The following is a 24,732-nucleotide window of genomic DNA, read 5'->3' as shown; positions in this document are numbered from 1 at the left end:
TTTCAAAGAAAACAATGGGGTAGGTGTTCTTAACTCAATATTGGTTAAATTACCCGAATTCATCATTATTTTTATCATTTAAGGGCCGAATTGTTATCAGAATTTAGTAATTTTGGTATGGGTAGACTCGTGGTTGAGTGGGCGTTCATATTTCGTAACTTTTGCTAAATTCTGAGATGTGGGCCCCACAGACGAGTTTTAAATTAATTTTGGATTTTTATTGAAAAATATAATATTTTCTTATGGAATTGATTCCTATAATTTTTAGTGATTGTATCGAATTATTTTGGTTAGATTCGAGCCAGACATAGTTGGATAATCGTGGAAAAGGCCTTTTAGTGGATTAAATTGGAGCAAGTCGAGGTAAGTCTCTTGTCTAATCTTGTGAGGGGAAAATTACCTCATAGGTGATTAAATTAATAATTGTTGCTAATTGTGGGGTCTACGTACGCATGAGGTGACGAGAGTCCGTGCGTATCGACTATTTATGCTAAAACTCCGGGTAGATTAGGACTCAAATCATGAATTACTTGTGTAAATTATATTCTTTGTTTAATTAAAAATTATTTGATATATATATATTGTGAATTGTTAGGGAAAAATATTAAAAGATGAAAATCTCATATGCTTAATTTTCTGTTTAAATTAATTAATTGTTAAAAAAAATTGTTCATCCTCTCGAATTGATCTTATAATAAATATACTCTCCTTCCGGAGGTACATAAGAAAATGTCCTCCTTTCTTGTGAAGCTGGCCGAACACCTCAGCAGGATAGATGCATCTATGGATCGCGCCGCACGTCCCTCGGCAGTGTACACGATACTCTGAAACGGGTCGTACGACCTCGGCAGAAATCGTGCCTAATAATGATAATAATTACACGATACCTTGCTATTTTAATTGCAGCTTGGGGATTTAATTAACAGATTGGAAATTTTTGCATTTGAAGGATTTTCATTATTTCTGCTAATAGAATAAAAATTATTGTTAACTCTGTGAATCATGCTGATTTAAATAATTCTATTTTATTCTATTTATTATTGTTGACCCTTAGTGAGTGTCAAAGTCGACCATCTCGTCTCTACCTCTTCGAGATTAGGCTTGATACTTATTGGGTATATGTTGTTTACGTACTCATACTACACTTGCTGCACTTTTGTGCAGGACCTGAGACATGTGCTATAGTTGGACCTATCGGCGCACACCCACGATATCCAGAGGCTTAGTAGTGAGCTACCCTTCTGAGTCATTCTGCAGTAATCAATGCCTCTTCCTGGAGACTTTATCCTGTCTATTTTATTTCATACAGTACTTGAAATTTTTGTATAATCTACTAGATGCTCATACACTTGTGACACCACGTCTTGGCACACACACTCGTAGAATTTGGATTTGTATTATTTCTTGAATTTAAATTAATCGGTATATTTTCTATTTTCTTTAATATTGCTAGTAAAATAATAAAATTACTTAGAAACGTATTCTGAAAATAATTGATATATGTTTAACTTATTAGTTTTCTTGGCTAGCTGTAGTGTTGGGCGCCATCACGACCTTTAGGTGAAATTGGGTCATGACAGATTCATTCCCGCTACCTCATATTGACCAGCTCATTGACGCAACGGCTAGGCATGAACTGCTGAGCTTCTTAGATGCCTACTCGGGCTACAATCAGATCCTCATGGAAGAGTAGGACCAGGAGAAGACCACCTTCATCACCCACCAAGGAACGCACTACTACAGGGTGATGCCCTTCGAACTGAAAAATGCAGGGGCGACATACCAAAGGTTGGTAACCAAAATGTTCAAAGACCAACTCGGCAAGACCATGGAAGTCTACATAGACGATATGTTGGTCTAGTCCAAAAGGAAAGAAGATCACATCAACCACCTAAAAGAATCCTTCGATATACTCAGGCGGTACGGAATGAAGCTAAATCGTGAAAAGTGTGTATTTGGGGTGACCTCAGGAAAATTCTTGGGCTTCCTAGTATCGCAAAGAGGTATTGAGGTCAACCCCGACCAAATCAAAGCCATAGAAGGAATACCAGAGCACTTAAACAACAAAAAATAGGTTCAGAGGTTGACCGGCCGTATCGCCGCTCTGTCGAGATTCATCTCGCGATCATCTGACAGATGCTATAAGTTTTTCGGCATACTCAAGAAAGACAACGACCTCCAGTGGAATTCCGAGTGCGTTCAAGCCCTGAAAGAATTAAAGGCTTATCTGTTGTCACTGTCGTTGCTTTCCAAACCGGAACCGGGGGAACGTCTTCTTGTCCACCTCGCCGTATCTGTGAGTGCAGTCCTGGTCCGAGAAGATAAAGGTACGCAATCCCCCATCTATTACATTAGTAAAACCTTAATCAACGCCGAGATGAGGTATCCCCACCTCAAAGAATTGGTCATGGCCTTGGTCGTAGCTTCACGAAAGCTTAGACCCTACTTTCAGTGCCACCCCATCTCGGTAGTCACGATTTTCCCCTTGAGATGTATTTTGCATAAGCCCGAGCTATCGGGCAGGTTAGCCAAGTGGGCCATAGAATTAAGTGAGCATGATATCACATATCAACCGCGGACGGCGATAAATCACAAGTCCTTGCCGACTTCAGCGCAAAAATAAAGCCTGAAGTCGAAAGCGAAGTCGCCCACGCTTCTCCGCGAACATAAGATCTATGAATTTTGTACACCGACGGTGCTTCCAATGCGTCGAGGGCCGTACTGGGACTTGTGCTCGAAGCCCCAACAGGTGAAGTGGTTCGCCAGTCCATAAGGTGCCCACCAAGGAACGTACTATTACAGGGTGATGCCCTTTGGACTAAAAAACGCGGGGGCGACATTCCAAAGGTTGGTAACCAAAATGTTCAAAGACCAACTCGCCAAGACCATGGAAGTCTACATAGACGATTTGTTGGTCAAGTCTAATAGGAAAGAAGATCATATTAACCACCTGAAAGAATCCTTTGATATATTCAGGCGGTACAGAATGAAGCTAAATCCTGAAAAGTGTGCATTTGGCGTGACCGTAGGAGAATTCTCGGGCTTCTTAGTATTGCAAAGAGGTATTTAGGTCAACCCCGACCAAATCAAAGCCATAGAAGGAATACCAGAGCACTTAACCAGCAAAAAACAAGTTCAGAGCAGTGGCGGACCCAGAATTTTGTACAAGCGGGTTCAATCTTAGAAGTACATAACTTTAGTCGTAAAATAGTAGCTGTCAAGTGGGTTCAAATAAAATATTTATATAGTTTTAATCGTAATTTATACATATACACATTATTATTTTTTGATGAAGCGGGTTCAGTTGAACCCGCTTTCCACCATGTGCGTCTGCCACTAGTTCAGAGGTTGACCGGTCGTATCGCCGCCCTGTCGAGATTCATCTCGTGATCATCTGACAGATGCCATAGCTTTTTCGGCGTACTCAAGAAAGACAACGACCTCCAGTGGACTTCCGAGTGCGTTCAAGCCCTGAAGGAATTAAAGGCTTATCTATTGTCACCGCCGTTGCTTTCCAAAGCGGAACCGGGGGAACGCCTTCTTGTCCACCTCACCGTATCTGTGAGAGCAGTCCTAGTCCGAGAAGATAAAGGTACGCAATCCCTCATCTATTACATTAGCAAAACCTTAATCAACGCTGAGACGAGGTATCCCCACCTCGAAAAATTGGCCCTGGCCTTGGTCCTAGCTTCACGAAAGCTTAGACCCTACTTTCAGTGCCACCCCATCTCGGTAGTCACGATTTTCCCCTTGCGAAGTATTTTACATAAGCCCGAGCTATCGGTCAGGTTAGCCAAGTGGGCCATAGAATTAAGTGAGCATGATATCACATATCAACCGCGAATGGCGATAAAATCACAAGTCCTTGCCGACTTTAGCGTAAAAATAACGCCTGAAGTCGAAAACGAAGCCGCCCACGCTTCTCCGCGAACACAAGATCTATGAAGTTTGTACACCGACAGTGCTTTCAATGCGTCGTGGACCAGACTGGGACTTGTGCTCGAAGCTCCGACAGGCGAAGTGGTTCGCCAGTCCATAAGGTGCCCGGACATGACTAACAACGAGGCAGAATATGAGGTCGTGATTGAAGGGTTAAGGCTAGCATTCAAGTACGGGGCGAGGCGGGTAATCCTACGCTGCGACTCTCAACTCGTCGTCAACTAAGTCATAGGGACTTTCCAGATCAAAGAGCAAAGGTTACAAAAATACCAGGCTGAGATCTGCAAACTACTGCCCGAGTTCGACGAGTGCCAGCTCGACCAAATCCCTCGAGCACAAAACATCGAAGCAGACGGCCTCGCCAAATTAGTAGCAGCAACTAAAAGCATAACCAGAGAAGGAAACGTGGTCACCCTCCTCCACTCATCGATAAATCAAATTGAGGTAAGGACTATAAATCTAACTTGGGACTGGCGCAACTGTATTGTTACATACTTGCAGGACGGCGTACAAATAGATGATAAAAAGGAAGCCAAAAAGCTTTAGATGCAAGCGGCCAGGTACAACATCATTCACAATGACCTATACAAAAGGACGTATGGCGACCCCCTAGAAAAATGCTTAGGCCCGAATCAGACGCGACGCATCCTAGAAGAAGTCCATGAAGGCCACTACGGAGCTCACACAGGTAATCGAGCTCTGGTCAGATATCTCATACGGGCAGGTTACTACTGGCCTACCATGAAAAACGAGGCCGCGGACTTCGTGAAAAAATGCAAACAATGCCAAAAATAAGCCCCAATAATCCATCAAGCGGGCGAGCATCTCCACTCAGTCACCTCCCCTTGGTCTTTCATCAAATGGGGAATGGACATTGTCGGTCCCATCCCTGCGGGGTGAGGTAACGTACGGTTTATTTTGGTTTTAACTGACTATTTTTCCAAATGGGTAGAAGTAGGAGCATTCGCCCAAATACGCGAACAGGAAGTGATCGCCTTCATATGGAAAAACATTGTGTGCCGCTTCGGCATCCCCAAAGAGATCAGTTGCAATAACAGATCCCAATTTACTGGAAAAAAGGTCGTCGAATGTTTTGAGAAATGGCATATCAAAAGAATACTCTCCACACCATACCACCCCGTGAGCAACCGGGCAAGCAGAATATTCCAATAAATCAATATTGAACATCATAAAGAAAAAACTTGAGGACGCCAAGGGATTATGGACGGAGCTATTACCAGAAGTGTTTTGGGCCTATCGCACAACGCCAAAAACGAGCACAGGAGAGACTCCTTAATCTTTAGTCTATGGGCTCATGCGGTAATACCAGTTGGAAAGCCCAGTTTGCGATACTCTCATGAGAGCGGGCCGGGGAACGATGAAAGCAGAAGGCAAGAGCTCGACGAAGCCGATGAACAGAGAGATATGGCCTACATAAGGATGGTCGCCCAAAAGAAGCAGATAGAACGCTATTATAACAAAAAGGCCAAGATCAGACCACTCAAAGTCGGGGACTACGTGCTCAAGGCCAAAACACAAGCAAGTAAAGACGCGCGGGAAGGCAAACTAGGGAAGAATTGGGAAGGCCCATACAAAATCATGGCAGCAGCAAATAAAGGGTCATTTCAACTAGATACAATAGAAGGAAAACTACTACCAAACAACTGGAATGTCGCCCACCTCAAGTACTTTGACTTTTAAGAAAAATCGTCCTCCAAGTCATACTATTTTTCCCTCACTTGAGTTTCGTCCCAATTGGGTTTTCTCAAGGATGTTTTTAACGAGGCGACAAGGGGGACACTTCAAGTCGAAATACGAACGGAAAGAGACACCGGACGGTTAGTTTATTGCCCAACCTCTCAACACGTCTCCAGGTCACCCAATGAAGGTACTAGATAGACTGGGATGGAATGCCAGCCCGAAAAACATGTAAATTTCTCCAAGTATATGAGCAAAACACAAATGTATGAAGTTCACCCATGTTTTCGCCAGAACAACATTTCCTCAATATCTATCTGGCCCCCGACAACAATTAAGTAACTCACATTCGGCCTCGCTTGAATCAACTCACATTCGACCTCGTTCGAATCAACTCACATTCGACCTCGCTCAAATCAACTCACATTTGACCTCGATCAAATCAACTCACATTTGACCTCGCTCGAATCAACTCACATTCGACCTTGGTCGAATCAACTCACATTCGAACACGTTCGAATCAACTCGCATTCAACCTCGCTCGAATCAACTCACATTCGACCTCGCTCGAATTAACTCACATTCGACCTCGATCGAATCAACTCACATTCGACCTTGATCGAATCAACTCACATTCGACCTCGCTCGAATCAATGCTCGAATCAACTCACATTCGACCTCGCTCGAATCAACTCACATTCGACTTCTCTCGAATCAACTCACATTCGACCTCGCTCGAACCAACTCACATTCGACCTCGCTCGAACCAACTCAATACAGGTTACATTAGACCTCGTTAGAATTAACACCTACTTATCCCCGACCATGACCAAAACTAAATTTTTATGATTAAAACGACAAAACAAAAGAAGCGTGCAAGCTCGAACAGAAAGAAAAAATCTAGATACAAAACAGTGAAAATGACATTTCTTACTTCAAATATATTCCTTACAAAGGCTAAAGAAGATGCCAGCAAAAGTATGGACAAGAATTACAAGCAGAAGAAAGAAAAGCGACTACGCGCTACCGAACTCAGCATCACCATCTCCACCCGTCTCTCCACCATCATGCCTTAGCATGTGCATTCTCTAAGTCGGCTTCCGAAATAGCCCCCGTCCCCATCAGATCCCTGAATATATCCAGCTGGGCTTCGGTGTGAATCCATTCCTCATACAGATCCCGAGGAACATCAGGAAAAGCAGAAGTGCGAGATGAGGATGGTTGTGCTGGTAACTGTGCCTTTTCGGCCTCGAGGGAAACAACTCGATCACTAAGGTCCGTAGCCTTTTTTTCTAACTCCCCAATCCGCTCATCAAGCCGCTCCTCTCTGAGCCTAGCCGTCTCCATGGTTCAATCCCGTTCAGAACGGATAACACGGATCGTGTCCTCTAAAACTGCCGCTTTACGCGCAGCTGATAACTAGGCTGACTCCGCCTTCTCCAAACCCGCTACCTTCTCGGCGACCTCGCCACTCAAAATGGCTGCTCAAAGTTGACACTCCTCCAGCTCGGCAAACAGCGAGAATACTTGGGCCTGAAGGTCGGCGCATTGGGCCTCGACCCTCCTACTCACCTCGAGCTCACTACATTTTCCAATGACCTTCACCAATTTGTCATCTTTCTTCTTTAGCTCGTTTCGGAGGGCCCAGAAGTTGCTACTGCCACCAAGTCGCCGGCAAAGCTCACGGTGCTTATCACGATATTCGCGATATTTTCGCTCCATCATTTGGAAGATGGCCTTACGACTATCCTCTCAGCGGGAACTTTCAATATCCAAGATCACGGTCTGAAAAGAAAGCCAGAGCGGGTAAGAACAGATTCAGAATCGACATGAAAAATGAATATGGAAACGGAATACCAAACATACCCTAAGAGCAAGGCCGGCTATGCTCTTCGACAAAGTGGAATCCTTCAGCTTCTCGAGGGTCTTACCCTCCACATCAGAATAGAGTGGACCAAGAGAAGGGACCACGTCCTCTGTGTCATCTAATAGATCCTGGTCTAGAGGGATCACAATAGTCCGCATGCTCCCCTCCAACCTCACCTCCCTCGCCGATACCGACGGATCGCCTCTTGCGGGGAAGCAGATTATCATCATTCGGCGATGATCCTTCCTTATCATCCTTGTCAACTAGATGACGCAGAGGGGAAGTGGAAACACCCGCCGCAGTAGTCGACGACCGACCAGGTCTCACCGCAGCAGGAACAAAAATAGCCTTCCTCTTACGAAATGCCGGAGCAGGAGCTTTTTGCCTCTTTGAAGACCCTCGGCCTGCAAAAGTGATTAGAACGGTAACTCCCAAAGTCATGATGAACACGCGACCATAAGGTTAGGATGGCATATGTAAAAAGTCAACTATATAAAAATACGGACGGACAAACTCACCGGTCGCTAAAAGCTTGGGCCTAAACTTCTAGAAAAGGGTCGGCCACCCACGAATCCCCATTGTGTGAGGCAAGACCTGGCTAACCCAATCGTGAATATCCGCGACCAAAGGAGAGGGCTCGATCTCAGCTAAACAAGAAAAAGATAGAACGGTTAGGCTACGATCAGAACGAGCAAAATGAGCACTTAGTGAAAATACTTACGAGCGTAATTCCACGCCTCAGGGAATCCATTTGCGTTCACCACCACATTCTCAGTTTTGACGTAGAAGTAATTAAACCAGAATCGACGATTTAATTTATTGTCCATCTTTACTACTAGGTTTTTGCCTCCACGGTGATAGAGGTGTAACATCATCCCAATATGGAAACTCGACGTGAAGAGGTGTATCAGGTGGCGAAGACAGACCCTGCAGCCAGCCAATTCCGCGTACTTCGTCAACATGAGGATGAGCTTGTAGATATAAAGAGAAAGCTGAGCCGGGCAGACGCCGTAGTAGCGGTAGAATTCCTCTTCCAATGGAAGAACGGGAAAAGCGTAGCCCATATAGAATGGATATGCGTAGAACGCACAATATCCAGGGCGATGAATCTACACCATATCGCGTCCAGCCGGGACCTGATCAATGTGGACTGGAATTTTGAACTTCGCCCTGAAATTAGCAAGGGCAGCTATGTCTATCTCAGACTCTACGGCCTCAGGGTCATCCTCGGGCAGTTTTGAAAGGTCAGTTCTGGCCTTCTCACTACGGGGAATTATTTCCTCCACCGTAGGCAAGCTTTCATCTTCTGCAACAATGGCAACCCCACCATCATGGGGAGGCATGCACACTGCCAAAGGAACAGGGTCAGGTCCCCCCCCCCCGAATTGGAAGACACATTAACCATTTTGGTTTATGAATAGATGGGGTGTAAACACAGAAGAGTCAAGAGTTGTAGGAGCCACCAATATCAGTGAAGGTAGGAGTATGAAGTAAGGTCAAGAAAGCAGAGATTCTGATTAAGGAAGAAGAAGATATTAAAATCCGAACTTTTAGAATGCAAAGAGTGAATCGAAGGATTGAGTATCATCATTTATAAGAGTTAGGGAATCAATACCGAGGAAGCAAACCGTAGTCGCCCAGCTCAAGAATCGAAATGGCAGAGGCACGGGAAACGATACAAGGTATCGGGAAAATGCATAATAATGATGCATAATGACATGACGTCACTCTGAAACTATGTGACCCTGGGTTGTGGCTCACGGAAGGCCACGTTTCCTTCCTGTCCGAAGCACTACTACTCGACCAGCTCGCATAAAATTTCTCAACCCTAACAGAGTCCGCTCATCAAGGTCGCCCAGGGTCGACATCAATAAGCGGAGGGACTAACTGTATGGGTCAAAATATGCCTCAGTAGGATTTAGTTTGGAGAGGTATCGTGGAAATCTGTCACGCCCCAAACTCGGGGAGGGCGACCAGTGCTCAACCGAGTGAACCCGATCGAGCAAGCTTGTTAGATACTTTCTACCCCAAACTCACTCATGGAAAAAAAGGTGACATATATTCATTAATTAGACAATATGGAGATCATGAATACAATAACAAAACCTTTCTATTAGTTTCTTAATCTTTAATATCTCAAAATACACACCTTTTTATAGGCTAAAGTGGAACAAGTGATTCATTCAAACATAAACATGAATTATTTGACTTCCCCCAGCACCGACATACAACCCACATAATGTCTATGGAGCCTCTAAAAGATAGAAGGAGTGCAATGATAGTGTCGGCAACAAGGCTCCGGCTATACCTCCAAACATGATAACAAAATGTACAAAAGATACATGACCCCGGAATGAGGTGGGGCTTACCAAGTCTGCTAGGAGGAAGGCGTACTGCTATCGCTCATCAACACTGCCTCGAATAGTACTAGTATGTAAAACTAAACACCATCTCAATAGAATAAATAATAATACAAGGGGGAACAGTCAAGAATTCAAGAAGAGATTCAAATAATACTAAAACATCAAGCTAAGGATCACATAAGTTTTCAAGTCAATTTCCAAGTTATTAGGTTGGGTGATCTTTAGTGACGATATACCATAATTCACAATATCACTGTGTTCTTACACGGAGTCCGATCACGACCCGATCGGCTAGGTCGTCTCATTTGAGACATCAACCATAACCACAATTTTAATTATAATTTCCAGCACAGTCACCACCATGTATGAGGCATGGCGTCCTATCACGGCCTGATCGGCTAGGCCATCTCACCCGAGACATTACCTTTTCAATCAATCATCTCACTTCATACTTCTTTCACATCTTTTCAATTCATTGGCATGAGTGGCCTCAATTAGAAAGTCATTCTTGGCACTTGGCCGTATTTCATAATTTCAGTTTCCCCTTTCCACATTCAAACATCATTAGCATCATCAACAACAATAAGGCCTACCATTTAAGGCATTAGTACATATATGGGCAATTTGGAAATCCTAAGCACATAGAGACGTTTCATACAATTTGGTATAACAACCTTTATTCGATCTTGACATGAAGTCTTAACATTTCTAACACATATTTCATATTTTGAACATATCCTCAATGATAAGGTGATATGATAAAGCATTTACAATACATATTGAGCATATATCATTCAACAAAAGCATATTCGGAATAACCAATTCTATTATGATCAATTTGGGACTTACACCAATTATATGAACACCGTGGAATTCGATTCTAAGAAGGGGGTTTAGCCAAAATACCTCTATTGAGCTTCCTTTAAACTTTAAAACGTTCTGGAATTCTTAGCACTTCGATAAATTTTAGAAATATAACAAGTTGGACCAAAATTAGGAAGATGATCATAATTCTAGCTCATTTGAGCATATTATCAAGCACTAGATGTGCATTAAGGTTTTTAAGGCCCCTTTTATGAAAGATTCCATCATTCTCCAACCCATTCTCAACCATTTTTAGGTCACAACCTTCCCACATTCTTTGATAACACATTTATGCAAGATAACGACCCCCACACCCAAGAATTATCTTTCTAATTATCCTCCTTTTTAGAGGATTTTCGAAATTAAGAGTTAGGGCATAGATTCTTACCTCTAAGATGAGGACTTTCTTGATAATCTTCAAGGATTGAGCAAGAATTGTTGATATTAGGTTGAAAGTTACTTCCACACTCTAAGAACTCTTTCTCACTCTAAATATATCAGAAATATGCTCAAAAATGGACTATGGCATATGTTTTAACGAAATAGGGTTGGGTTTAAAAATTTAAAAAATGAAGCTCCGGAACAGGGTATGCAGTCGCATATGCGATCGCAGAATGGATATGCAGTCCGCATATCGGCCGTACAATTTGGTGCCAAAAACTAGAAAAGGCATTTGCCTGTGTCTGCGGTAGTTATGCGGCCCGCAGACCTGTTCTGCGGTCGCATAATGCACCGCAGAACCTCCCTTCGCAAAAATTCTAAGGATGATTGTGCGACAAAAGTATGGCCCGTGAAATGGTTATGCGGTCGCATAATTGGCCGCGAAATTGACATCAAAATGACCCAAGTAGTTGTTTCACTCTACGGCCATTATGCGGCACGCAGAGTGATTATGCGACCGTATAATGGGCCGCAGAAATACCTATTCCTGCAAAATATTTTTCTTCTACTCCTTAGCGTACTGTTCAATCCAAAAAGTCCGAACCGCGGCGAGCTTGCGAGCCGCGAAGAATTTCTACTATTACTAACCTCTACGCCTATTCCGGCATTACAGAACCCTGATTTTTAGGAAAAATTTTACGGGGCCTTATAAAAGCGATATGGTCGAGGACGACTAGTAGATAACGGGGCTCATAGCTGAGCAGTCAATAACGGCAGAGGTCGAGTATCAAGGGCAGTGCTGACGGCTAGCTTTCATAATAGGATATTCAGGAGAATATTTCATTGAATATTCTTGGTGTTTGTACTTTTAGGGTTGACTAGGGTTTGTCCCATATAAATAGAAAAAAAGATAGGGGAGAAGGGTATGTAACATTCTCTGATAAGAATACTATTTGAGAAGAGAACTTTCTCTCTAAAAAAGATACAAACACTACCTTTCTGAGAAGATTCGATTATATATTATCCCACTTTTCCATCAGATCCGAGAATAGTTCCAATATTATAGTATATGCCTATCACTCGTCACTGTCAGAAGGGAGAATCATCTACCCCATTCAATATTGGGTGAATCATTTTTTTTATTTACGTTAATGTCATTTATTATTATTTCTTCTATTTGAAATTCTTCTATCATTAATGAACTGGAAACATTGAATGTACGCTGCATTTAATCCTTCCCCAATACGGTCCGATTTTGTTTGAGTTGAATAGTTATAAATTTGAGGATATTATTATTAACTAGGATTAATCCTTTTTTATATAAAATTAATTAATTTAATCGAAAGTCTATATTTTTTTGTCAAACAAAAGTTGCAGACATAATTTTACTGTGATACAAACTCAGAAATATAGAGGAAGAGTTGTTCCAGGAATATAGATATGAAATCTGGCCCCGTCCTTTCTTCTTCTTTTTTAGAAAGTGGGGATAACTTCATTAAAATAAGCATCCAGAGCGTGCAGAGAAAGAGTGGTACATTTCATATTTATGCTAAAATGCTAAAAGTGATAAACATGTGTTTCAAATTTCAAATGTTTTCATTTTTACCTTCTAAGTATCTCTGGTCTCTTCCCTCCCAAAATGTCCACCATATTACTTCTGGTATACTGTTTCACAACTTTTTGGCTTCTTTTTGTAGTTAGCTTCTACTCCAACCAAGTATTAGGTCTTTAGGTGATTTATGGCATGCACCATTTAACTTATTGTAGATTCAAAAGTGCCAAATTTGGTTCGTGATTTTGTAGTGGATGATCAATATTACCAATCACCTGTGTGTTCCAGTGGATCAGTTTTCATTTCAACATTTCATCTTATTAGTGATTGTTTAATGTACTAGCAAATTTCTTCCCGTTTCATTGAAAATAGAAATCTGTCTATTCTTGATATTGTATTTGACTGTCCTCTTGTCCATTTAAATTTTTCCCAATGAAAGGGGATCTAGCTACTCCCTAAGAGCAAATCAGCTGCGAATACTAGGTGCAGCTTTGGGGATATGTATAAACATGGGCGGATCTACGTAGGGGCTTGGGGGTGGTACGCCATCTGGCCGCTCAAGTAAAATCGTATAAATGTACTAGTATTTTCCTCAACTTATTGAACATATATAAAGAGTGGCATCCCAAGTAACAAAATGACTGTAGGTGCCATGGTTAAAGCCTTGAAACTCCACCTAAAATACTCAGGATCGAGACTCTGTTAAAGTCCTTGCTGTTATGTTATTTCTTTTTGCTCCTCCTTTTAATTTCTTCAGCTCTGTTATTTACTCTATTTTGTACAATCTCCTTTTTATTATTTATTTAAATTGTATATTTGCTTCCTTTTTCTTTTTCTAGATCTTCATTTTATTTGAATTTGATTTTAATCATTTCCTCTTTTTATGCATCTAATGTTATTTTATTAATTTTAGAAACTAGAGTGATGCATCAAAGACATAATATTATTCGAGGTATACGTAGATTGAAGTGATGTATTTCATAATTTAAAATTTTATTTTTCTTTATATTTTTTAATCATATTAATCGAATTTGAACCTAGAGAATTAGACCGAATTTGATAGAACTTATTCGATTTTGTGATCACATATTCATTTATGCATAAATCAATCTTTTAAATTGAATTGAATTAATTCAAAATGGACAGAACCGAACCGAATTAATCAAAAATGGATCGAATCGATTAAATGTACACCCAAGTTCAATCTCTTCACTATGGCCAGTTTGCATTAAAAATAGTGGCACCAGGGACATTCACCGATTTTTTATAAGCGGTGTCAAAATTTATAAAAGAACGGGAATAATAACTTTAATTATCATACTTCTAGACAAGAAATAACTTTAGTCTATTGGTTTTGTTAAGTCTTAAGTTAGAAAAGTCCTGAATTAAATTTTACTTTATCACAATTTTTAATCGCATAGATTCTCTCAAATATTTGCAAAAAGAAAAAAAGAGGTGCTAGTTGAGGTTTGAACCTTTGACCTCTTAGAGCAAAATCAAGCACATAACCAATATACCAAGAGACAAATTTTGTTCACTTTTCCTAAGTATCTGCTTCCTCGCAGTATTAATACATATATTTAGCAAAAGAATTCACGAAGCGGTGTCGCCTGACACTGCTTCGATAAATGTGCATTCGCCCCTGAGTGGCACCCGTAACCATATAAACTCATGACTCTTATAAAGGCTGATGATGCCAAGAAAAACGCTTTAAAGGGCTCAAGTTTTGAGCATTATCTTGACATCTCTGAACGTAAGATTGCTGTGTCGCTTTTGGTGGCGATGATTGAGAATTTTGATGTCGATAGAAAAACTTTTAAAATTGGAAATTCATGCATCTCATTTTGTATGAAGGAGGTGCAATATTGCCTTGGTTTCGACTGTGTGGGTGAAGATGTTAAAGTTAGCGAAATTGAAAAAGGTCCCTCACCTTTGTTTCTGAACAAGTATTTTCCTGGATTGAAGTTAACAAGTATGGATAGGAAAAAAGCCCTTGAGTTGGTTGAAAATTTCCCTACAGAAATAGAGGGTTGGAAGGATGATTTTTTGAAACTATGTATATGCTACATGTTCTCTGCTTTTTTCTTTACCGGTTGCAATGTATTTATGTCATTTTGGCCGTAGTTTGGTATGTTGTGACTAGTTTGGTATGCAATTTCGAATATCATTTCTCTGCTCTTAGTTCTCCTGAACTCATCTTAGGCTACCTATTTTTGCGCATGAGACACTTATCTAAACCAGGATCCTGTGAGTAGCTCTACAACATTGTGCATTTCCAAAGTTGTCCTTTTACTTGCTACTCTTGATGTTTAGTTTCTTTAAACAATGGAATGCTTTAAATTGTTGGAAAGCCGATCTTTTAATATGTCTAGATTTGAATGGGTATTTTGGAACCAATCATTTAACCTTATAGTTGAGGGTTCGGTAGTATATAAAACTCACATGGCGGATTTTTATTTAATTTTTACCTCTCCTGAATGTGTAAAATGATTTATAAGTCAATAGAAAATATAGAGCTTCTAGTAATTTTTTTTTTTACAATATTGGTTTGAGATGATTTTAGTGCAGAGAAAGAAGTGATGGTGCAACAAATTGGAGAGCTTTTGAGAGACTAGAAAATGATTATTTCACATTTGCGGAATAGTGTCTTATTCTTAGTTAGATTTGGTCCACCCATGAAGTTCCTGTCTGTATAATAGATTGGGTGACAACTGTAGAGAACCATATTAATGTGTAGGTTCTCTCTTTTTGTTATACGGCTTGTATACGGGAGCTTTTCCCATATTAATATAATTATTTACCTTCTCAAAAAATAATTTGATGCAACATGAGCTTAAACGGAGCAACTTGATCGGTGAAGATTCATATAGTTGAACTCTAACTTGCTTGGAATTGATGCCTAGTTGTTGTAAAAAGATGGGATAAGCTTGTTAACATTGTGCATTTCCAAAGTTGTCCCTTTTACTGGTTACTCGCGATTTTGTTGACAATTCCTTTAAGATTTTGTTGGTCTAATTCAGTCAATCTCTTTCCCTTCATGTCTTGCTCCATTTTTTTTATTAGTCTCATCCTCTATTTTCTGTGATGATTATTGTTCTGCTACCTTTATGTCATGGAATCGAGCTATCAAATCCTCAGGCATACGCATATCAACTTGGCAATGGAACTCAAAGCACCTATTTTCTCGAGAATGGAGCATTGTCTAAGATCAAGAGAACATGAATCTTGCCCTTTCAGTCTATCTAGCCTTGGTACTGAAAATGTAACTTCTTTTCTTGATTGTGTTTTCGATAGAAGACAATCTCCATATATGGCTTTAATCTCCTGTTACATTCCAAGTTGCTTTATCTGTCTCAACAACAACAACAACAACAACAACAACCCAATATAATATCACTAGTGGGATCTGGGAAGGGTAGTGTGTACGCAAGACCTTACCCTACCCTGGGGTAGAGAGGCTGTTTCCGATAGACCCTCCCCACCTTGCTTTATCTGTCTCAATTAAGTAATATTCCTTTATCTTCTGTTAACCAGCGCAGAATCTGTGGATGCTGTGTGGTGGTTCTTTTTTCCGGGGAGAGGGTTGAGGGCGGGGCAGGGTGGCTCCACCCATAACTTCTTGAGGGTTTTCTTTTGAGTAGGTAGTACATTTGTTTCATGTTGTCGTTGGTGTTTTGGTTTTTGTTTTCCTTTAAAAAACTTTATGGTCCTTTGGCTTACATTACATTATTATCCTTTGCTGTCCATTGAAAATTGGTATGAACACCAAGTTGAAGCCTTCCCAACTTCTGGTATATTTCCTTACAAATAATCCTAATGAGTTAATCAATCGACTCTAAAGACCTTTTTTTGGTGCTTGCAAATGTGTGTTGCTACATGTTCTGCTTTCTGCAGAAACTTTCACATAGCATTTCCTTTGACTTCTAACTCCAGGCGTGTTCAGCTAGTTGTAGGAAATCTGGTTGGTCCGGCCCAAAGTTCAAGAATTTAAACTACTTGGTTGCTCATTCTCAGTTGTCAAGCTAGTTAGTAATTGATTGTGGCCTGAACCTGTCCTTGCCATATTTCTGACAGTAGTTGCTTGAAAGTATGCTTGCAAAATTTGTGGTTGATAGTCATTTGAAGTCAAAACTGCTCCAAAAACCAAATATTTTGAAGTCTCCCAGCTTTGCATGACAAAATTCATCTGAGTCAATTGTAGTATCAGTATTCTAAACGTAGCAAGTCTTTGTGATATAGGTTTACTTAAGTAGTGCAAAAAATACATTGAAATAGATATAGGCTTTGCTTAACTAGAAGTGCTAGAGAGCTCTCTCCTAACAGACCTCGTAGATTTGTCGCTTAGGCTATGCCATCATAAATTCAATTAATTTCGTACAATTAAAAACAGAAATAAGAATAACTCCAGATGATTTTGCAAAATGTAAAAGTAGAGAAGTTTTCAAAGAGTGGAGAAAAAGTATTTTCTTTTATTTTTTACTTTTTACTTTTTACTTTTATCTTATTTTTTCATCATTGTTTATGTAGGTATACAATGTCAAGAAAAATGGTGGCATGAAAAGATTAATTACATGCATCCAATTATTAGAAAATAAAATAAAATAAATAAGCAGCATATACCGTCAAGCTGTAACGTCTATGTTAATCAAAATGAAATTCCGTCAAGAAAAAAGAAACAGCTAGTTTTATTTGAACTTACGATGATTAAGAAATGAATAAATACCGTCAAGCGTTATACGTCCACGGTTTTCTTTATCAAATGAAGGTTGATAAGACACGATGAGATCATCGTTTGAAGACGATCCCACAATGAATTTACGCATAAAGGCTAAAGCTACAAAGTACTTTCTGAAGGGAGGAAAACTTTAGATGTATTGGCTGATTACAGAGTAGATACGACTGTATGAACAATGAGAAAAAGAACAAATTTGATATACTAAAGCCTATTGAATATTTCACTTTGATTTGCTACGAACTTTCATAAGATTTCAGTGGTTCCATGTCATTTGTACTGAAGCATCTATTTAAAAAATGGTGCAATATTGATAGCAATTTACAAGCAATATAATATTTCATGACACCTCTTGCAAGGAAGAACTTGTTGTCTCCACAGACAAGCTAGCAACATCATTGTCCAACTCCTCATTGAAATGCTCCCTCAAAAACTCAACCGCCATGAATGTAAGAGCAGAAGCTGGAATGTACCAAGTTATTCGAGGAATGCTACCTCTAAACATCCCCCTAACGCCTTCAGTCATCCAAATCTTCTGAACAGCGTCCAGCCAGCCGCTATACCTGGCAACACATTAACAATGCAGAACTTGAATATATGAAAAAATCATGGATGATATCATATCTTTCAACATAGCACGAGCTATTACAAAGCAACAAAAATAATTAACAAAAAATTCAGCCTCCAGTTTATAAGTAAAGCTGTTCACAGTAAGAGAATATATAATTTTCCTAATTCAGGATTAGTGGTGGCAAAATGGATAACAAAAACAGTTATTCATCCATATTATCTACACTAAAAATGGGTTGGATGATGAACTTTTTAAAAATGGGTCAAATATGGATAACCAATGAATTTAACTTTTACATTTGCGAAGACTCAAATTGGGAGCTACTCAAGTGTGGGAGACTAGGATTTCTCCCAAAAAGTAATCATATTCAAGAAGCCATGGATTATATGGATAACCATATTATCCGTCGGTTAATCCGTTTTCTATCGGTATTAAATATGGGTCGGGTCGGATAATGTATACGTTTTTGCATTACCCATTGTCGACCCGTTCATATCCGACCCCACCCGTCCGTTTGACACCCCTAGTCAGGATGGTGTCTGAATAACCAAAAAGGCTTTTTCTTATTTTGTAAGGGATGTAACTCAGGAGTTTTACAAGTAGTGGAGACCTAAGTCTTACATTAAATGTTGTTTTTTGCCCAAAGATTTTAATGAAAGGGTTAACAATGCAACAAAAAAGATATATAGACATATGAGCACCTTAGTGTTGTTCCTTGCACTTGTAATCTTGTTTTGATAACATCCAATGGAGTGGTGATATATGCACTTAAACCTATGAGAGATGGAAAAGTCATTGCATATTCAAATACAACTATCGGTATAATACTTTAACAAGGAGAGAGTAGTACATACCCCCGGCTAGTCCTCCCAAAAGGAGGCCCTCAATAGAACCATTTGAGTGATAACTAAAGTTGTTAAACCACTTCTGCTTCCCATACTCAGTCATGCTTTTCGAAGCCTCATAGAAAGTAACCTATGAATTTGAATATTTACCAACGCTACAAATAAATTAATATAACAGAAACATAAATAAAAACATAGTTACATTAGATCTGAATTGAAAAGTGTGTCATCAAAACATTACAGATCAACAGCAAATCTTGGAATTTTGAAGGAAACAGTATTAGGGGAATGATGGTCTACACAAGTAGAAGAAATTCATGATTCTTATCAAGTTACAATGTTAAAACCAAACCATGGAAATTGTCTCTACAGTGAAAAATACGTGGAACATTCAAGTCAGAACTCGTCGACACAATCATACTCGGAGCATAGTTCCTAATGGACTGGACATTGGACCATCTCCATTTAGCAAAAGAGCAGGGAAGTGAATTGCATGTTCAGGAACTACAGTGACAAAGTTGCAGTGTTATTTTTACTTCTTCTCTTTTCTTTTCTTTTCTTTTCTTTTCTTTTATTTTCTTTTCTATATAACCAATTCACCGAACCATCTCTCTCCGCAATCTCCAAATTCAGGTGTATTCATTAAATAAAAATAAAGGGCAAAAAGAAAAAAAACAAGCATCAGGCAAGTCTTGTACTTTGCATAAACTTCCAATGCAACTACTATAGACTGGAAAGAATTGAAAGATACAGAGACTACTATGGGGCTTGTAATTGCTTCTTGATATTCAATCTAGTTAAAAGGACTAAAAGAGCTCATTTCAGTCTAGTTAATAGAGCTCTGTCTCAAATAAATTTCTACTCAAGTTGTTTATTTGCTGATGCAATCGTAAATGAGAAGTGATACCTATATGCAGAAATTTCAAGTAGGGGTGCGAGTTAGACCAGTTTGATTACGAGCTAAAGAAGCTCAGTTTGGTTGAAGCTTCACCTTGCTCATCCCCGGAAAAGCTCAAGCTACCCCAAACAGTACTTTCAAGCCTAAAAAAATCTCGATCAACACGCTGGTAAGCCTTCCGCTGCTTAGCAGGCTAAATTGTTCTATTCTTTAAGTTGATTTATGCATATATGTATCTCTGCTCTATAGGACTTCCAAAATCATAGGTCTCGCTGTTGTTTCCATCCCTTCCATCTCTCACCCTCTGTCCGCCAGCTGTTCCTTACTCCAGATCTCCGTCTTTCCTTACTTTTCCTATATTCTACTATTACTCCTCCCGACCTATGAATTTTGAAGCCCTACCACCTTTAAGCATAGAGCCAGGGGCGGATGTAGCATATACTCCGCGGGTTCAACTGAACCCATAACTTTCGACGCGGAGTAAAAATTTATATGTAAAAAATCATTAAAATTACAAAAATAGTAGAGATAAACCCATAACTTTAAAAATATAATAGGTTCAATGCTAAAAATTTTAAAAGTTGAACCCATAGAGTTTAAATCCTGGATCCGCTTCTGCATAGAGCCATCCATTTCAGAATGCTTCCTTATAGCAGAACATTAAGATCACATGTATTTGGATTACATATGCGACAATCTGATTTAAAAGATTCATAATGATTAAAAGCAGAGAAGATTCTTCTGTAAAGCAGAGATTTCATAATGATTCAGTCAGTTTTTAATAAAGTACTAATTACAGTCAGCTTAAATTGGAACAAAATAGTGTGTCCAACATTTTATAGCTTGAACATTCTTTAAATCAACTGTCACTTGAACCATATAGATAGAGTTTGTTTGTTATCAAAATAAAGTTTCTTCTCTGTCAGTTTTAATTAAGAAAAAAGATCTACAGGTTTCCCTGGTTTATCTTTTTGCTGGATTGAAACTTTTTTCTTAATATGAAAAGGTAAGAATTTTATTAAACAATACCAAGAAGGTACTGAAAATAGAGCATCCTTCTATAGGATTGAATTTGCACTTGGATTGAATTTGGACTTGGTTGGCTAAATCAAGCTTCAAGTATTTAAGTTTACTGTTTGAGCCAACTGCCAAGCTCGAGATTGTTTGATCATACAGCTTCAACTTCAAGAAGTCATTTCAGAAGCTCTCAGTAGCCTAATAAAGCACAAGACCGTGAGTATTGAACCAAGTTGAATCCAGACAAAGAAGGGCTAAGCTTCCACATAGTATACCAAACTGACACCATTATATCCTTGATTGGAACACAACATCTGACATATGTTTTTCAATACATACGAGAAGTCACAAGCCACTAGATACCCTAGGTTACTCTATGGTCCTGCTCATCAGCACACTCATTTTCATTGCTTCTCTTCTTCTCCATAACTCATCACCCAACCCATATAACCTTACTATGTGAAACATTTTAAATTCAAAAGTTCTCTATAAATTTACAGCCACAAGAAGATGCAGTTAAATGTCTGACATCAACAAGTACTAGTAAATAAAATAAATTGGAGAGTTAGACTAAGCACACAATCCATCTTCAAACAAAAGGAAAGAAAGAAAATGAGATTTGAGTCATGATCGATATACCATCAAACCAGCAAAGGGCACGTCTCTGACAAGTGTAGAGAAGTATCTGCAAATGAAATGGCAAAGGAAGTTTAGCAACCAAAACAGCTAAGTTTTGATTGAGGAGTCTGGATTATACATCAGAAGAAACATTAGAAACAAATGTCAACGTCAAACAGATTAACATAATTAAATGAATAGCCTCAACCTAGCAGAGATGGTATTCAGTGCACAATGCACATAGACTCCTAATTGCCCACCTAATCTTTTCCTGTTCATAATTAAAAACTAATGTGCTTGGGACAGCAACTTCATGTGAAGCACAGAGTACTGCTAACGTATACACAGACATGTGATCATGAACAAATTGCTTTTCTACTTGATACAGAGAATTTATGCAGCCAACTATCCAACAAAGAATGACATGAAAAGCTGTACCCTGCATATAAACCCTTTGGACCTTGTTCTTTCCATATAGAGCAGCCAGCCTGAAACATTCCTGAATAATAACCATACATGTTTGGGCCCTGTGTAACACAACTTCCATCCTTCAAGGCAACAGAAGCCCAATACTTACTGGTGCCTTGAACCTGCATGCGCTGCTTTATCACTTCACATGGAACATAAATGAAAGATCCAAGTGTATCTCCTGAAATGCAGATTGAACAACTAATAATTCAGAATTCTAAAATTGCAGAATAATATATCCAGTGAAGCTAATGAGTATGAATCAGGAGAAGGAACGATAAGGTTACCAATAGCACCGGCAATGAAATGTGCCCAATGGCCACTGAGGCTCGGGTGTGATTTTTCTACCCATTTCTTGGTTGACTCTATAACGCCAAAATATGTAGCACCCGTGGCAAGAGAACCAGTGACCCCTGGCGTTACTCCTCTGTAAAATCCTAGCAGCAAAAGTGGCAGTGTTTTATTTAAAATCACATACAAATCGGTTCAAGATAAGCGCCAAGACAAATGAAATACCAGTTAATCCATTGGTAACCCAAACAGTTCGTATCATTTGCAGTATGCTTTTCTGGTTCTGAAAATAACACAAGGAAATTATTATACAACATAATTAAAACATTCATGCAAATCAAAATTTGATGTGGATGCAGAGTCGCAGCAGCAGGTGCAGAGGTGTTCGATCGACTTGCTTATATTGTTGAACAATTTTAAAGACATATATTTGTGCCAAGTTTGGCGTACCCTCTATATTTGACTCCACCAATATTTACATAGTTGAATAGAGTAATTTAAAAGAAAAACATACTAAGTTTAAGATCAATTACCACAGATGAATAACAGGTGCAATGGTACTTTGCACCAACTAACTCAAAATACTGAATCCGCCTTTTTCTCTAGTTATACAATATCAGAAGCACATATGGACGATCACAAAAGCACAGAGAACATGTAATATACTATAAAATGAAAAATCGGTTCCAAAAAAAACTTGGCCGTTATAGTGAAATGTTGTTTTAAAATTTAAAGTATAGTTGTTATAGAGAAGTTTGAGTGTATAACTACCTGGCATCCACTAAAAATGGCTTGGCTCTGTATCCGGGTCTTCACAGTATCAATCGGGTGCATCATTCCTTCCCCAAAAGCTCCGGCAATAGCTCCCCATACGAACTCTCTCCACACTAGATACAACAATTAAACACTTCAGTTTGAACTAATCGAGCCCAAAAGTTTCCCTTATTCAACCACAAAATTAAACTTTAAACGAAAATATTTGTCTCAATCAATCAATCAATCAATTAATTACGCTTATGTAATACTATATTAGTACTGCTAACTACAATTTTATTACAATATATTTGCGTGTTAGTGTGTGTTCGACTTTGCATTATAGTTTATTGATTGATCACAGAGTCAGAAAATGCAATGGGGAGTTGCAATGAGAAATAGTATAAGTAGTTTACCAAAGAAATGATGGTCATTTGAGTAGTTCATATACGCTAGTGAAGCTTTTGATGGCTCGTCAGAAGGTGACTTGGTGGCTGCCATGGCGATTTCTGAAACTGAGCTTAGGGTTTTTGAGTTTTGGATTTTCGAGGTTTATGTAAGTTACTTTTCGTGCAAGTCAGATGAGCGCGCAGCTCTCTCCCAGACGACGGAATGACTATTGTGCTCGAGACTTTTTTTGTTTTTTTTTGGTGGAAACAATTTGACTACCAAACTTAACCGTTTGTATGAGTTGTTACCTGTTTTATTGTACCGTACGGTTACTTTAAATATAATTGTAACTTAAATTTTATTATATCGTATTGTTAAACGTTGTTATATAGCGACGAAAAGAACTGTTTACGCGTAAAACAATACAGTTGAATTTATACGTGGTTTTCTAGACAAGTGAATTAATTTGATCTTGAAATAATAGATGAATTATATGGATACGCAATACTTAGCCTTGAGATGGAGACGTAATAGCAGAAATAACAGTTTCGGGAGCAGGGCTTCCGGGCATAACAACAATAAAATCAGAAAGCAAGAAGATAAAGTTATATTAAGCTTTGAATAGAGTGTAGCGTATGTTTGCCAGAGAATTCGCGTCCTCTACAATGATAATAGAGCTCACTATTTATAGCTGCACCTAGAGTACATGGTCTTAGGATCAAGCCATTCTTTAATGTCAATTATGAGGGCCATTGAACAATGTATAACGGCGGGCATGAATGCCATATTCTTTGGACAGTGTACTAAATGCTGTAGAATATTTTTTATTAAATGCTACCGGGTGACAGACATTTATTTCATCTTTATGAATATCATTTTTTCCGGTAACAGACAGAATAGTTGACTTCGATTTCAGCTATCATATGCCTTCGACTCCACGTGTCACTTCCTTATGCGATCATTTAATATAACATATTTTACCCTACACAGATAGTCCCCCTGCTTTCCGGTGGCATAACTTTGTATCACTGGAAAGTTGGTAGAAACATTCTTTTCGGCGGAAAATTAACTGGCTCCTCTGAAAAGTTTCTGACGGTTGATTAGGCGCACGTCTCTCCTCATTTAATGCCCCGAAAATGCGTCATCCCACGATTCAACATAACTTTTGCCGGCTATCGAGGTAATTATGGCCACGAGTTTAGCTGCATAAACCTTTACTTATACGCATCAACCTTCTTCATTCTCACTTCATAATTCTTCAAACTCTCGCAAACTCTCTTAATTCAACTCGTACTATGTTCTTCAACCTTTCTTTAATTTTCTTCATAAGAGAAAAGCTTTTCTTTCTTCTCTAACATAGAATGTCTTCTTCTTCTATAAACCTTAGTTCCTCAAAGAACAAAGGCAAAGCCGATGAGGCTGCTCCTCCTACAGTGAGTACCATCATCCCCAAAAGTCTCATCACAACTAAAGACTTCGAAGAGA

General features: G+C 39.3%; 1 protein-coding gene across 1 annotated transcript; it reads right to left on the bottom strand.

Moving 5' to 3' along the window:
• Positions 1-17,519: 17,519 nt before the first annotated feature.
• On the bottom strand, positions 17,520-23,501 carry LOC107762074 (uncharacterized). The gene is made up of 9 exons (XM_016580396.2): positions 23,274-23,501; positions 22,876-22,991; positions 22,330-22,387; positions 22,101-22,250; positions 21,784-21,994; positions 21,367-21,412; positions 18,822-18,942; positions 18,669-18,741; positions 17,520-17,959 (listed from the first exon to the last, which is right to left on the bottom strand). Exons 1-9 carry the CDS (start codon positions 23,356-23,358, stop codon positions 17,737-17,739), a joined length of 1,083 nt encoding a protein of 360 aa, XP_016435882.2. The 5' UTR covers positions 23,359-23,501; the 3' UTR covers positions 17,520-17,736.
• Positions 23,502-24,732: the final 1,231 nt, after the last annotated feature.

The sequence above is a fragment of the Nicotiana tabacum genome, chromosome 15 (genome assembly GCF_000715075.1).
Source record: "Nicotiana tabacum cultivar K326 chromosome 15, ASM71507v2, whole genome shotgun sequence".
Lineage (NCBI taxonomy): Eukaryota > Viridiplantae > Streptophyta > Magnoliopsida > Solanales > Solanaceae > Nicotiana > Nicotiana tabacum.
This window is presented reverse-complemented; position numbering and strand designations above follow the sequence as displayed.